Source organism: Schistocerca nitens, chromosome 1 (genome assembly GCF_023898315.1).
Source record: "Schistocerca nitens isolate TAMUIC-IGC-003100 chromosome 1, iqSchNite1.1, whole genome shotgun sequence".
NCBI classification, from domain to species: Eukaryota; Metazoa; Arthropoda; class Insecta; order Orthoptera; family Acrididae; genus Schistocerca; species Schistocerca nitens.
In genome coordinates, this window is record NC_064614.1 from 34,572,654 (window position 1) to 34,586,949 (window position 14,296).

The 14,296-nt window shown below is 42.5% G+C and overlaps 1 protein-coding gene across 1 annotated transcript in view; it reads right to left on the bottom strand.

The window, feature by feature from the left end:
* LOC126263646 (Down syndrome cell adhesion molecule-like protein Dscam2) overlaps positions 1-14,296 on the bottom strand; it is a 421,438-nt gene that overhangs the window by 288,243 nt on the left and 118,899 nt on the right. The window contains exon 5 of the mRNA XM_049960745.1: positions 4,370-4,571. Within this exon, the coding sequence (XP_049816702.1) occupies positions 4,370-4,571 (202 nt within the window). The remainder of the gene's footprint in view (positions 1-4,369; positions 4,572-14,296) is intronic.

Here is a 14,296-nt window from a genome sequence, read left to right on the forward strand (position 1 = left end):
GATGTTATGGAGCGGGGAGGCATAATGTTGTTTTCTCGCACTGACCTACAAATATTTGAGCACGGTACACTCACCCATCAGCGTTATTGTGACACTGTACGTTTTTTCAGGGATACGTTCGGCCCTGACTTCATTTTTTGGGATGACAATGCACGACCTCATAGAACGCTCTGCTACGAGCACTCTTTACCAACCTCGGTCAACGTGGGAGCACGTTGCTGAGCATGCACTGTTGCTCGTGGCCGTCACACGCCCTGGCCTTTGGCAGTTGTGGGCGTGTACACACGTCATGACACGCCGTCCGCCGGGTGTTGTCTCCGCTCCGCTCCGCTTGCGTTGTATTACTGTGCTGCTGACATCTAAATGCGTCCCGTGACTGCTGCGGAAGTGTTACTTGTAATCTTGGTGAATGAAACAGTTTCGAGTATTTATGACACAAACATGCACTCCACTGCATGCTAAAAAAGCTTCGATTAGGTATCTCGAATCGTTTATGAGATATAACAATTGCTATGACCACATCATTCGCGATGCGCAATGACGTCAATGGCCGTTCTTCGGATATAAAACACTATAACTCGAGAACTAAATGAGATATCTTTCTGCTCTCAATTGTAAATAAAATTTCTGTGTCTTATCTACATTACATTCACCTCAGTGTGTGAGCTAAAATCAATCATACGCAAAGTTTTCGCAATGTGTTTTTACTCCTGGAAAATCTTTACAATTTCGCGCAATGTTTTAATTAATTTGATGCAGCACAGTAACCATGGCATACGACGAAAAGAAATTTAATCCTTCATCGAGAGAGATATCAGACTGTAAGGTGTGCAAAAATCAGATTTTTTTAATTCAGTAGTTTTCTTAAGAACGGATGATAAATATTTTATAGCAACTGGCAAGTCCGCATAGGCGGAACAGGGTGCTTGGTTCCCGACCATCATTCGTAAACGAGGATTGTCCAGAAAGTAAGTTCCGATCGGTCGCGCAATGGAAACTAGAGTGAAAACCAGAAACTTTTGTTTGCAACAGTTAGGTACACCTTCCACCTACTTCTCTACATACTCGCCGCTCCAACTTCGAGTTTTGTCGTAGTGTTGTATCAACTTTTCAATATCCTCATCATAGAAAGCAGCCGCCTGTGCTTTCGGCCAGTTATCTGCACTGGTCTGCAGCTCGTTGTCTGTGGAAAAATTATGTCTTCGTAGCCAGCAGTTTTTGTGAGCAGAGATGAGACTCAGGAGGGGCCAATTACGGACTGTATTGTGGGTGATCAAACACTTCTCATCGGAAACGCTGCAGGAGCGTCTTCATTGCCCCTGCAGTGTGCGGCCGAGAATTGGTATGAAGAAGGAACTGCTCTACAGATGTGTTATGTGGGCTGCATGACACAGGCGAAATCTCTAACCAGGCCCTCATACTTGATGGGAGACGTTATTCACTACGCATCTTTACGTGCTCACTGTTCACTAAAAACTGAAAAGAGCGACGCGACACGATCCACAGGGATACTGGAGACAGTACCCAAGACATCTGTGCAACGTTTTATCGGATTTTCCCAGTGGTTTCCATTTCGCGACCGATCGGAACTTACTTTATGGACAACCCTCGTATAAAACCCGTAACTCGAGATCGAAATGAGGTACCGTTCTGATATAGATTTTAAATGAAATTTCGATATCTTATGTACGTTTGATTCACTGCAATATACGAGCTAAAATGAAGCACACAAAAAGTTTGCGCAATGCGTTTTTACATTTTCGAACTCTTTTAAGATGTTGCGCAATGTTTTACTTAATTTGATGCAGCCCAGTAAGTATGAGGGATAACGGAAAGAAATTGAGTGAACATAACAGACTGTTTGATGTGCAAAAACAAATTTTTTTCACCTAATAGTTTCCGAAAAATCGGATAGTAAATATTTCATATTGACGGACCGCCGTCTCTCGCTGGAGGCATCAACATTTGGCGAGCAGCAAAGTCATAACTAAAGCCACCTCGGCACGGACTGCAAAGAGCACATCTGTACCAGCGAGACGGTTAAGAACTATGTCCTCTCTTTTATAATGTCCAGTGGACCACATGATTCGAGGTGACTTCAGTCTAATTACGAGCGCTATTCGGAAAGTAAGGTCCAATCGGACATGAAATAGAAACCACAGCGGAAATCCGATGAAGCTCTGCAAAGATGTGTTGGGCAGTGTCTTTAGTACCCCCTTCGATCACGTCAAGTCGCTCTTTTCTGTCTGAGCGCACAGTGAGCACTTAAACGCTCCTAGAAAAGTTGCTGCCCCGCCAGGAATGAGGACCTGGTGAGAGATTTCGCCTTGTCATGCAGCCCACATAACATAACTACCATACATCTCCTTCTTCATGGCAATTCTCGGCAGCACTCTGCAGGGGCAATGAAGATGCTCCTGCAGCGTATCTTATGGGAAGTGTTTGATCACCCACAATACAGCGCATAATTGGCTCCGCTGAGCTTTGTATCTACTCACATGAACCGCTGGCTATAAAGACAATTTTTTGGCACAGTGAACGAGCTGTAGAGCGACGTAGAGAATTTGCGGAAAGCACAGGCGGCTGCCTTCTACGACGAGGGTACCGGAAAGTTTGTACAACCCTACGACATATGTCCAAATAGCAGCGGCGACTATGTGGAAAAGTAGGTGGAAAGTGTAGCCAACTTTTGCAAATAAAACATTTTCGATTTTTACAGTGATTTCCATTTCGCGACCAATCAGACCTTACCATCCGAATACCCCTCGTATTATCTTTAAGGGGGGTAGGACGTCAAACGGGCCGACTTCGAGAAGGAGAGGCACCACAGGACATTTTAATTTGCACTGTCTATACTTTTACAAATAAATTCATAAAACTTTGTCAGCATGACCTGGAAGGATTCGGGATTCACACTCATAGCAGTGGAAGTTCAAAAACACGAAAATAATATTTTTTAAATGTTAAATTTCATGATTTTTTTCACTTACTGTTGGCTGCATTTGTTGCTATAGGTACACTTTTCTTCATAAGTAAGAGAGATTCTTCGATGAATTTTGCACAGCTTACAAATCATACTTACAGGTGTATGAAACTCTAGAATTTATTTAATCTATGGAAAAATGAATGGGCTGTTACGTTTTAAACTTCGTGTTTAGAGAAAACTCGAAATTTATAGAATGAGATTTTCACTCTGCAGCGGAGTGTGCGCTGATGTGAAACTTCCTGGCAGATTAAAACTGTGTGCCCGACCGAGACTCGAACTCGGGACCTTTGCCTTTCGCGGGCAAGTGCTCTACCATTCTTGAAACATCCCCCAGGCTGTGGCTAAGCCATGTCTCCGCAGTATCCTTTCTTTCAGGAGTGCTAGTTCTGCAAGGTTCGCAGGAAAGCTTCTGTAAAGTTTGGAAGGTAAGAGACGAGATACTGGCAGAAGTAAAGCTGTGGGGACCGGGCGTGAGTCGTGCTTCGGTAGCTCAGATGGTAGAGCACTTGCCCGCGAAAGGCAAAGGTCCCGAGTTCGAGTCTCGATCGGGTACACAGTTTTAATCTGCCAGGAAGTTTCGAAATTTATAGTTAATTATCTCAATTTTTACCACAGTTTTTAACAGATTTGGGAAATTCTAGAGTGTCATACACCTGTAAGTTTGCTGGCGAAGATTTCTCGGGCTTCCAGCCGGGTGGCGGTGTCTTCAAACTGCGAAGTATCGAAGAGTGACATACTCGTCATCTTCTGGCGAAGTGCCGAGACTTTGAGGATGCAAAGTATGTCACTCGTCGAAACGTCGCAGTTTGAAGACACCGCCACCCAGCTGGAAGCCCGAGAACTCTTCGCCAGCTGTATACGCCGGGAAAGCATACATTCACACCTGTAAGTATGGTTTGTATGCTGTGCAAAATTCATCGAAGAATCTCTCTTACTTATGAAGAAACGTGTAGCTACAGCAACAAATGCAGCCAATACCAAGTGAAAATTGATGAAATTTCACACGTAAAAAAAATTGTTATGTTATGTTTTTGAACTTCCTCTGCTATGAGTGTGAATCCTGAATCCTTCCTGGTCATGCTGACAAAGTTTTATGAATTTATTTGTAAAAGTATAGACAGTGCAAATTAAAATGTCCTGTGGCGCCTCTCCTGCTCCAAGTCGGCCCGTTTCACGTCCTACCCCCCTTAAATGAGTCATATCCGTTTCATTGTGTATTTCTCTCAGTTACTTTCTGTAGAATACTATAGCAGTTCTTACTATGTATGATCCAAGTTTCATCAGGCTATGTTAGTTTGCAGTGACATCACTTGAACGCTATTTTCGTCCTTAAGTTTTGCACACCAGTGTATTTGGCGCCTAGCCAATTGTGAGCTGACGTACCAGCAGGTGTGGCGTGACGTGTACTGCTAGCGGCGCGGTGACCTGCAGCGAGGCGTGCACCCGCTGCTCCCCGAAGGCGTTGTGCACGCGACACTCCCACCTGCCGGCGTCCTCCGGCCGCGCCCCGCGGATGTGCAGCGCCTCCTGCGACGCCCACACGCGGCCTGAGGACCCCACGGGTGTCCCGGACTCACGCCACCACCTGCAACGTGTGGAAGACACAAGATCGTCCCAGAGTTTACTAGTGTGTCCTCCGATGTCTAAAACAGTCTGGTATTCTAGCCTTATCAGTTCCGAATTTAACCCTTTCGTGAGCCGTGGAAAACATGCTTCCCACTACAATGAACTCGCTCCTAGTCCCGTGGGAATCACAGTTCCCACCTCTGTATGGTGCTACTACCTAGTGAACAGTATAGGGTACTACTTCCAGTCGGAAAAACAAGGATGGTACTAGTACAGAGATTTCTTGTCCTGAAGTTGTGGCAGAATACAACAAAATAATGGGTGGTGTCGATAAGTTTGATCAATTACGAGAAAGGTATGCTATTGGCAAACGTTCTGTAAAATGGTGGCACAGAATATTTTATTTCCTGGTGGACATTGCTGCAGTGAACTGTTTTATCCTGTGGAAAATAAGTAAAAGAAAAAGTGGCCAGCATGATCAGCTCACATACAGGATCCATCTAGCCAGACAACTGATGGCTGGCTTCCCATCCCGAAAAAGGCGTGGACAAAACTTGTCTTTCTGGCAAAAAGGTTTAAAGTACCTGAAGATCTTCGTCATGTGGCTGTAGGATAGCATCAACCCAGTTTAGGAGAAACCTACTGGACGTGCCGTCATTGTAGTACCAAAGCTGCGGAAAAGAGCACTCGCTGCGTTTGTACATATTGTCAAATACCACTTTGCGTAGACCCATGTTTCAGAAAATTTCATGGCAAGTAATTGTGAACGATCACTGTAACAAGAGAAGTAAATTTATGAAATAAATAGGACATATATTGAAAAAGTTGTTTTTGTCATTTAACTCCAAGGAAGGCCAGTGGGAAGAATTTTTCCCACCTTGTTGTGTGACCTGACTTTCACAATTGGAGCAAATTTGATATTCTGTATGATAAATATACCTATCTGTTAACTACTATCTGCTCTCCATTCATTAAAAAAAACTGCTCAATAATTTTGCCCACGAAAGGGTTAATTCAGCAATTCACTATAAATGCTTCTTAGACAACACAAAATTTCACTCTCTGAACACCTTTACAGTACATGTACATCCTAAACTTCTCACAAACTTCTTACCAACCACATAATGTTGGCAACCTATTGAACTTACCCAACACACACGTCCAATCTTACATCTACAAACTCTACGTCTGTATCTACATCTACATCCGTGCTATGCAAACTAGGATGAAGCACATGGGAGAGGGTACTTCTCATTATACCAGTTATTAGGAATTTTTCCCCCTTCCATTCATGTACGGAACGCGGAAATAACTGCTGTTGAAATGCCACAGTGCGACCTGTAATTAATCTAATCTCGTCCTCGCGATACCTGTCGGACCGACAGTTAGGGCGTTGCAGCGTATTCCTAGAATAAGCATTTAACGCCAGTTATTGCAACTATGTAATTAGGGTTTCTCGGAATAGTTTGCGTCTGTCTTCAAGTGCCTACCATTTCAGAATCTCCATGACACTCTCCCTCGTAGTAAACTAACCTGTCACCATTCGCGCTCTCCTTCTTCGTACATCTTAAAATAATCATGCACCGGATGGATATGTACCCATTAGAACAGTTCACGGTAGGAGAATAGTCACTGTAAAACGATTTAGAAGAAATAACGAAATTGTGCGAAAAGTGGCAGTTGATCTTAAATAACGAAAAGTGTGAGGTCATCCACATGAGTGCTAAAAAGAACGCGTTAAACTACGGTTACACGATAAATCAGTCTAATCTAAAAGCCGTAAATTCAACTAAATACCTAGGAATTACAAGTACGAACAATTTAAATTGGAAGGAACACACAGAAATCGTTGTGGGGAAGGCTAACCAAAGACTGCGTTTCATTGGCAGGACACTTAGAAAATGTAACAGACCTTCTAAGGAGACTGCCTACACTACGCTTGTCCGTCCTCTTTTAGAATATTGTTGCGCGGTGTCGGACCATTACCAGATAGGACTGACTGAGTACATTGAAAACGTTAAGAGAAAGGCAGCACGTTTTGTATTATCGCAAAATATGGGAGAGAGTGTCACAGAAATGATATAGGATTGGGATGGACATCATTAAGAGAGAGGCGTTTGCCGTTACGACGGAATCTTCTCAAGAAATTCCAGTCACCAACTTTCTCCTCTGAATGCGAAAATATTTTGTTGACACCGACTTACATAGGGCGGAACGATCACCACGATAAAATAAGGGAAATCAGAGCTCGTACGGAAAGATATAGGTGTTCATTCTTTCCGTTCGCTATACGAGATTGGAATAATAGAGAATTGTGAAGGTGGTTCGATGAACCCTCTGCCAGGCACTTAAATGTGCTTTGCAGAGTATCCATTTAGATGTAGATGTAGAAGAAGCTTCAAAAGAAACGGAGGCTACAGTGTAATACGTATAAAATGAAGCATAGGACTATAGATAAACGCTCAATTAAACGCAGTTGGTTGTCTAGAGAGAAGTGCGCGAAGCCTTCAAGACTACCGTAACCGAATATAGTCGAAAGATCTTTCACAAAACCGAAAGAAATTCCGATAGGATGTAAAGGCTGTGAGTACCAACAAACGGATGACTGCTACCTCCTTTACCCACGACTGAGTCAATGTGATCGTTCCTTTTCATGTCCCAGCAAAGTGTTACACCCGCTTATTTGCATGAGTTTACAGATTCCAGTTGCGATTTGCTGATTTTTATAGACATAGGATACTACGTTTTTTTGGTTTTCTGCAGCGCATATTTTTAACGTTCGAATATTTAAAGCAAGTTACCAGTCTACGCTCCACTTTGAAAACTTATCAATATCTGACTGAATATTTGTACAGCTTCTTTCTGACTGTACATTATTATAATAACTGCATCATTTGTGAAAAATCTGAGGATACTATTATTAACGTCCGCAACAGGATTAATATACGAGGCGTGTTTTTTAAGTAAGTACCGTTTTGAAATTTAAAAAAGACGTGCTAAGATCTCAATAATTTTATTTTTACATGAAAGCCTGTACCTTAATCTACGCACTGGCGCCATTACAGTCTGATTATACCTTGTTTACGTTGTGTACTGAGTGTTTAAGACGCCTCCGATAATCGTGAGTCCCGCCGACTGTGAAGTACGGGCTGTTATAAGATTTCTTAGTGCTAAAGGCCTAAAAGCGATCGATATTCATCGTGAGGTCAGTGCAGTTTACGGAGAAAACATTATGAGTTATGGAATGGTAAGAAAGTGGGTGAGAGCATTTAAAGACGGCCGCACAAATGTGTATGGTGAACAACGGAGTGGGGGTCGTTCGGTCGTTAAGTTTGGTGCAGGAAGTGGACAATAAGGTGAGAGAAAACAGACGCTTTACGATTTTCTCCTTGCAGGATGATCTTCCTAATGTTTCTCGTAGTGTTTTGTATGGCATTGTGACCGAGCACTTGAATTAGCGAAAATTGTACGCACGTTGGGTACCGAAAATGTTGACGGATGTGCAAAAAACCAAACGTTTAGACAGTGCATTGACTTTCCTTGAGCGGCACCACAACGACAGTGATGATTTATTAAGCCAAATTGTTACGGGCGATGAAACATGGGTGGCCTACGCCACACTAGAATCAAAGCAACAGTCCATGGAAGTTGAGCAAGGGCATCGTTTTGCTGCAAGACAATGCCCGTCCGCATATGGCGTATCAGACCAAAGACCTCATCACATCTTTTCGATGGGAAACTCGAGGTCATCCTCCGTACTGCCCCGATCTTGCGCCCAGTGACTACCACCTGTTCCTGCACTTGAAGAAACACCTGGGCGGTCAGCGTCTTCAAGAAGATGACGAAGTCAAAACAGTGGTGATGCAGTGGTTAACAAGTCAGGCGCCAGACTTCTATGAGGAGGGTATTCAAAAACTGGTACAACGTTATGACAAGAGCCTCAATAGAAAAGTAGATTAAGATACAGGCTTTCATGTAAAAATAAAATTATTGAGATATCTTAGGACGTCTTTTTTCAGTTTCAAAACGATACTTACTTAAAAAACACACCTCGTACAAAATGAACTGCAAGAGTCCTCACGCTAACCCGTGGTACACCGGAAGTTGTTTCTACACCTGACGATGGCTCTCCATCCAAGATAACGTGGTGTCTCTTCCCTACCAATAACCACTAAATTCACTTACAATTTCGCTTTATACCCAAGTCGAGAGTACTTTTGATAATAAGCGTACTGAGTCAAATGTTTTTCAGTAATCGAGGAATACTGCATCCACTTGACTACCTCGATCCATGGCTTTCGGGATGTCGTGTGAGAAAAATAAGATTTGGGTTTTACATAATCGAAGTTTTTAGGATTCATGTTGGTTGCCATGGAAGAGGTCATTCAGTTAGAGAAAGCTCATTATTTTTGAGATCAGAAAATATTTGAAGACACTACAACAAATGGATGTCACAGATCTGAGGATGTGTGATGGTGTCACATTGATTACAAAATCCTGACACATTTACAAAGAACTTGTCATCATGACGCTGCACCCCTCTGGTCTGCAGACATGTACTGATTCGGTTGGGAAAGGTGTCGTGAGGCCATTGCATCATCTACTGATGCAATCTGGCCCACAGCTTTTGTAACTAGTTGTAACGCCGGAAATGCATATCCTCCTATTTTCTATTGTACCATAATTTTTTCCTTATATTGTTACCTGAAGATATAACATTGGTGTGTCTTTATATATTGTAATTGTTTTAATATATATATATATATATATATATATATATATATATATATATATATATATATATATAAGATTTGGATTTTACATAATCGAAGTTTTTAGGATTCATGTTGGTTGCCATGGAAGAGGTCATTCAGTTAGAGAAAGCTCATTATTTTTGAGATCAGAAAATATTTGAAGATAGTACAACAAATGGATGTCACAGATCTGAGGATGTGTGATGGTGTCACATTGATTACAAAATCTAGACACATTTACAAAGAACTTGTCATCATGACGCTGCACCCCTCTGGTCTGCAGACATGTACTGATTCGGTTGGGAAAGGTGTTGTGAGGCCATTGCATCATCTACTGATGCAATCTGGCCCACAGCTTTTGTAACTAGTTGTAACGCCGGAAATGCATATCCTCCTATTTTCTATTGTACCATAATTTTTTCCTTATATTGTTACCTGAAGATATAACATTTGTGTGTCTTTATATATTGTAATTGTTTTAATATATGTCGATGTATAATTGGTTTGTTTTGTAAATATTATTTGTATTTTACACTGGGTCTTGCCTAGGGAAAACTATGCTATCGAACGAATACATCGATAGGTCGTGTGAAGAGCGAAAGTCTGTAGGATCTTTGGTAGTGTTAACTCTGCCGCGTGGAGCGCGGGCAGCGAGGGGGAGTCTGGTTGGAGTAGTGCGATTGAGCAGGTGTGTTGTGTGACGCTCCCGCAAGTTGCCCGGCTTTCGGGGTTTGGCAGCATGTAATTGCGATCGACTGGCTATGGTAGTTTGTAGCACGGTGTCGCGGACGGGAAGCATTAGCTGGCACACATCAAGAGCCCGTTTCGCCTGGTGACCGTGTTGAGAAGAAGGCGCGCCAGCATCCAGCTTCTGCAACAGCGACGGCCGACAATGAGTGACTGTCGCCACCTCCTCGATCGGCGACTTCAAACCTTCAGTCAGCCAACAAGGAAGACTAAAAGCACGTAAAGTTTCAGATCTGTATGGCAGACCTCAGCTTTTCAAACTGTTCAAATCACAAAATTACAGCAACGTAGCATGAACCTTTGTTGCCCATTGTCCCAATTGCATTGCCAAGCAGGGTCCCTTCCTTTTCCTAAATGAACCCGAGTGGCGTTGAAATTCAAACGCCAGCATTAAAGCATTATAATTCGATTTCACTGCTTTAATTTCAAAGTTCAGTTAAAGTATTCATTGCTGGCTACAATATTTAGATTACACAAGCACAAATTAAGAGTGCGAGTTTTGTTACCGTATTTTAGCTTACCTGTGACTGCAGCTCAGCTTGGTACGTACAAAATTTTACTATTGTTAATTGTTCAGAATCATTTAATTCAAGTTAAAAGTTAAATCTTTTATTTCTAAATTGCGTAGAGTCAAGTTGCTTTCGAAATGATTGTTGAGGTAGTCCAAGACTAACCGTATTTTACTGAATTTCGATGTGCTTCAGAAAGAAAGCTCACTATTAACTTCAGTCACTAAATTAACTTTCGATTTTCCGGTTTTATTAATTCTTTTGCTAAATTAAGTCAGAGTGTAGCGAAATTTATTACTTCTGACAAACTTTCAGTTTTCACACTACACGTATCAACCTTCAGTTGCCACGCTTCTAGTGCTAATTATATGTGTAATAACCTTTCTTTTTCAGTTACTATAGTAATTGTCCTTAGGACTGGCGACCGTAATTTCCCCCAAATCTCAAATATCTAATTACCGCTAGTTAATTGTTAACGTAACGGCCGCACATTTACTTTCTTTATTAACTTTACCCCTTTTCAAAATTAATTTCCACCAGTTTCATTTGCATTTTTCCTTTCATTTAGGTGTAACCCTTTCCTCCCTCTTTACCGACAGATTAACTTCGGTGACGATTGCTTTCCCAAATTTCCATTAGGTACACGCGGTTTAATTTTTCACTGTCATTAAGGTCGATAAGTGAGGGGGAGGTTACATAGTCACTGATACCCTGGGTGCTGGCGCTTGGAGGGAGCTGACATTCGACGTTGTCCAGTACATTTGGGGATCTTGCTGCACATGAAGGTATACCAATATCACGCAGACCGTTCACAGAAGGAAGTACCATGTATGGACGATCATAGCCCTGCTGAGAAGTGGTACCACGATAGCGGCACATGACAGGCAATACACGAAGACGCAGGATATCTGTGATTTACAATTGTGCCCTCAGAGTTCCCTCAGTCACTGCCATCCATGACGTGAAGACACGCTGAATGGCTCCCCTCGCCATGAAACAACGCTGTGCCTCTCAAAAACATTGTAAGAATAGTATCTCTTCCCAAGTCACCGCCGTACTCGGCTACGATGATCTTCTGGGGCAGTGATGAATCACGGTTCATCGCTCAGTGAGACCCCACTCATCGGAAGTCTAAGCTTCTCGATCACGCCACCACTCCAGACGCATCCGTTAAGGTTTGGGTGTTAACGGCAGTGAAATCTGGTAGCCAAGAAAGGCATGATTCGGTTACGATTGTGGACGGGGTCGTAAGCAGTTACTATTGGTTCCCTTTTGCAATTACACACATTTATTTTCAAATGGTAATTCCAGACTCAGCAATAAATAAAGATATCACACTTTATTAGTGAAAGAATAAACAACTGTGTAATTACTAGTGCTTTCAGTGCGTTACAATTTACCAAATGAGCATAAAATACAGAAACAGCGAATAATGTTTCAAAAACAAGCCAAGATGTAATGCCAAGAATGGCAGTTATATAAAAAATTTTAGAAACATACAAGAACACAGAAAATACAATAATAAAACACAAGGGCGAACCACAGACAGTGGACAGGGGACCAGGAATCGACCTCTAAAAAAAAAAAAAAAAAAAAAAAAACCTTTCGCGAGCAATGAGATAGGCAGCCAAGAGTTGCACTCCACTTCACAAGATGTTAACTCAGACTAGTGGCAGTCTAACGAATGACTAATGATAATCTTGCTGAGGCTACCTGACGTCCAATAAACCAAATGCAAGGATGTAGAAATACATCAAATCCGGAACCGGCGGTCTGGACTCCGTCCGCAGAATACTCTGCTTATAGCGCCCGGGACGAGAAAGGAATTACTGCCACCAGAGCAGAAGAATCACCAACCAACCTACAATCAAGATGGCTGTCAAAACTACACGCTTCACCGGACAGCAGCGGCAAGGCTTGGAAACGTACACTGCCATTACATACACTAACCCCCATAGCAGGTAACTGGGGCGTTAGCGGCCACGAGGCAGGAAAAATAAAGCCGGTTGCACTTAACAAATTGTAACAAACTGAACGCAATAAATAGCAATTAGAAGTCCAGGAAAGCTAATCAGATCCGCCTTCCCCAAGCACTCCAATCGCTGCTCTTCGCCTCGGCAACACTATGAGCACCAACAGGAACCCAAGTCACTGGAGAATCGCAAGATCTCACAGTGGTGGAGGTTTCTCTACTTGAATCCAGCCTGCAGATCTGGTTTACGACGAGGTCGTGCGCCCTCGTGACCACAGCCCTTCCATCCGGCAGTTTATCTTATTTGGTCTGCATGACGTCTGACCAGGTACTCATACTTGGAGGGAGACACTATTCATTTAGGCACCTTTACGTGGTTACTGCGCTCTAAACTGAATATCGACGTGACGCGATCGACGAGCATACTTGAGGTACTGCCCAACACATTTGTGGAAAGCTTCATCGGGTTTTCAGTGGAGTTTCCATGTCGTGCTTCATTGGACCTTACTCTCCAAACAGCTCTTGTAACTTATAGATGCGGACTTGTAAGATGAACTATCAGACTTGTACTGTATATCAAGTTGCGGACTTAGTTACCTGTTCCAGAAAGTGCTATTTGTTTTCAGTTATACCACAGTTCTACTTTACGTTCGAGTGTTCCGAAAACAACAGTTATTGTACTTGCATTCTGTGTTAGTCCGACACTATAATACTGGCGCAGTTGTATTGAGGTGACGTGCTACTGGACAGATAGCAGCGTAACAACAAACATGAACAACACTAATACATTCTGATGGTGGTCGTTATACCTGTCACAGTTAACTACAACTCTACTAATTTACATCCCCACCGATGGTGCATACGTGTACTAAGTTACATTGCTATCCGACGATGTCTTTCGGGTACTTCACTTTTATTTCGAGGCAGTGTATTTATGTTGTTCGAGTTCGTCAATTTACATCATCATCATCATAATCATCATCATCATCATTTAAGACTGATTATGCTTTTCAGTGTTCAGTCTGGAGCATAGCCCCCCTTATAAAATTCCTCCATGATCCTCTATTAACTGCTAACATTGATGCCTCTTCTGATGTTAAGCCTAGCCTATTACTTCAAAATCATTCTTAACAGAATCCAGGTAACTTCTCCTTGGTCTGCCCCGACTCCTCCTACCCTCTACTGCTGAAACAATGAGTCTCTTGGGTAACCTTGCTTCTCCCAAGCGTGTAACATGACCCCACCATCTAAGCCTGTTCGCCCTGACTGCTACATCTATAGAGTTCATTCCCAGTTTTTCTTTGATTTCCTCATTGTGGACACCCTCCTGTCACTGTTCCCATCTACTAGCACCTGCAATCATCCTAGCTACTTTCATATCCGTAACCTCAACCTTGTTGATAAGGTAACCTGAATCCACCCAGCTTTCGCTCCCATACAACAAAGTTGGTCGAAAGATTGAACGGTGCACAGATAACTTAGTCTTGGTACTGACTTCCTTCTTGCAGAAGAGAGTAGATCGTAGCTAAGCGCTCACTGCATTAGCTTTGCTACACCTCGCTTCCAGTTCTTTCACTATATTGCCATCCTGTGAGAATAAGCATCCTAAGTACTTGAAACCGTCCACCTGTTCTAACTTTGTTCCTCCTATTTGACACTCAACCGGTTTATATTTCTTTCCCACTGACATTACTTTCGTTTTGGAGATGCTAATCTTCATACCATAGTCCTTACATTTCTGATCTAGCTCTGAAATATTACT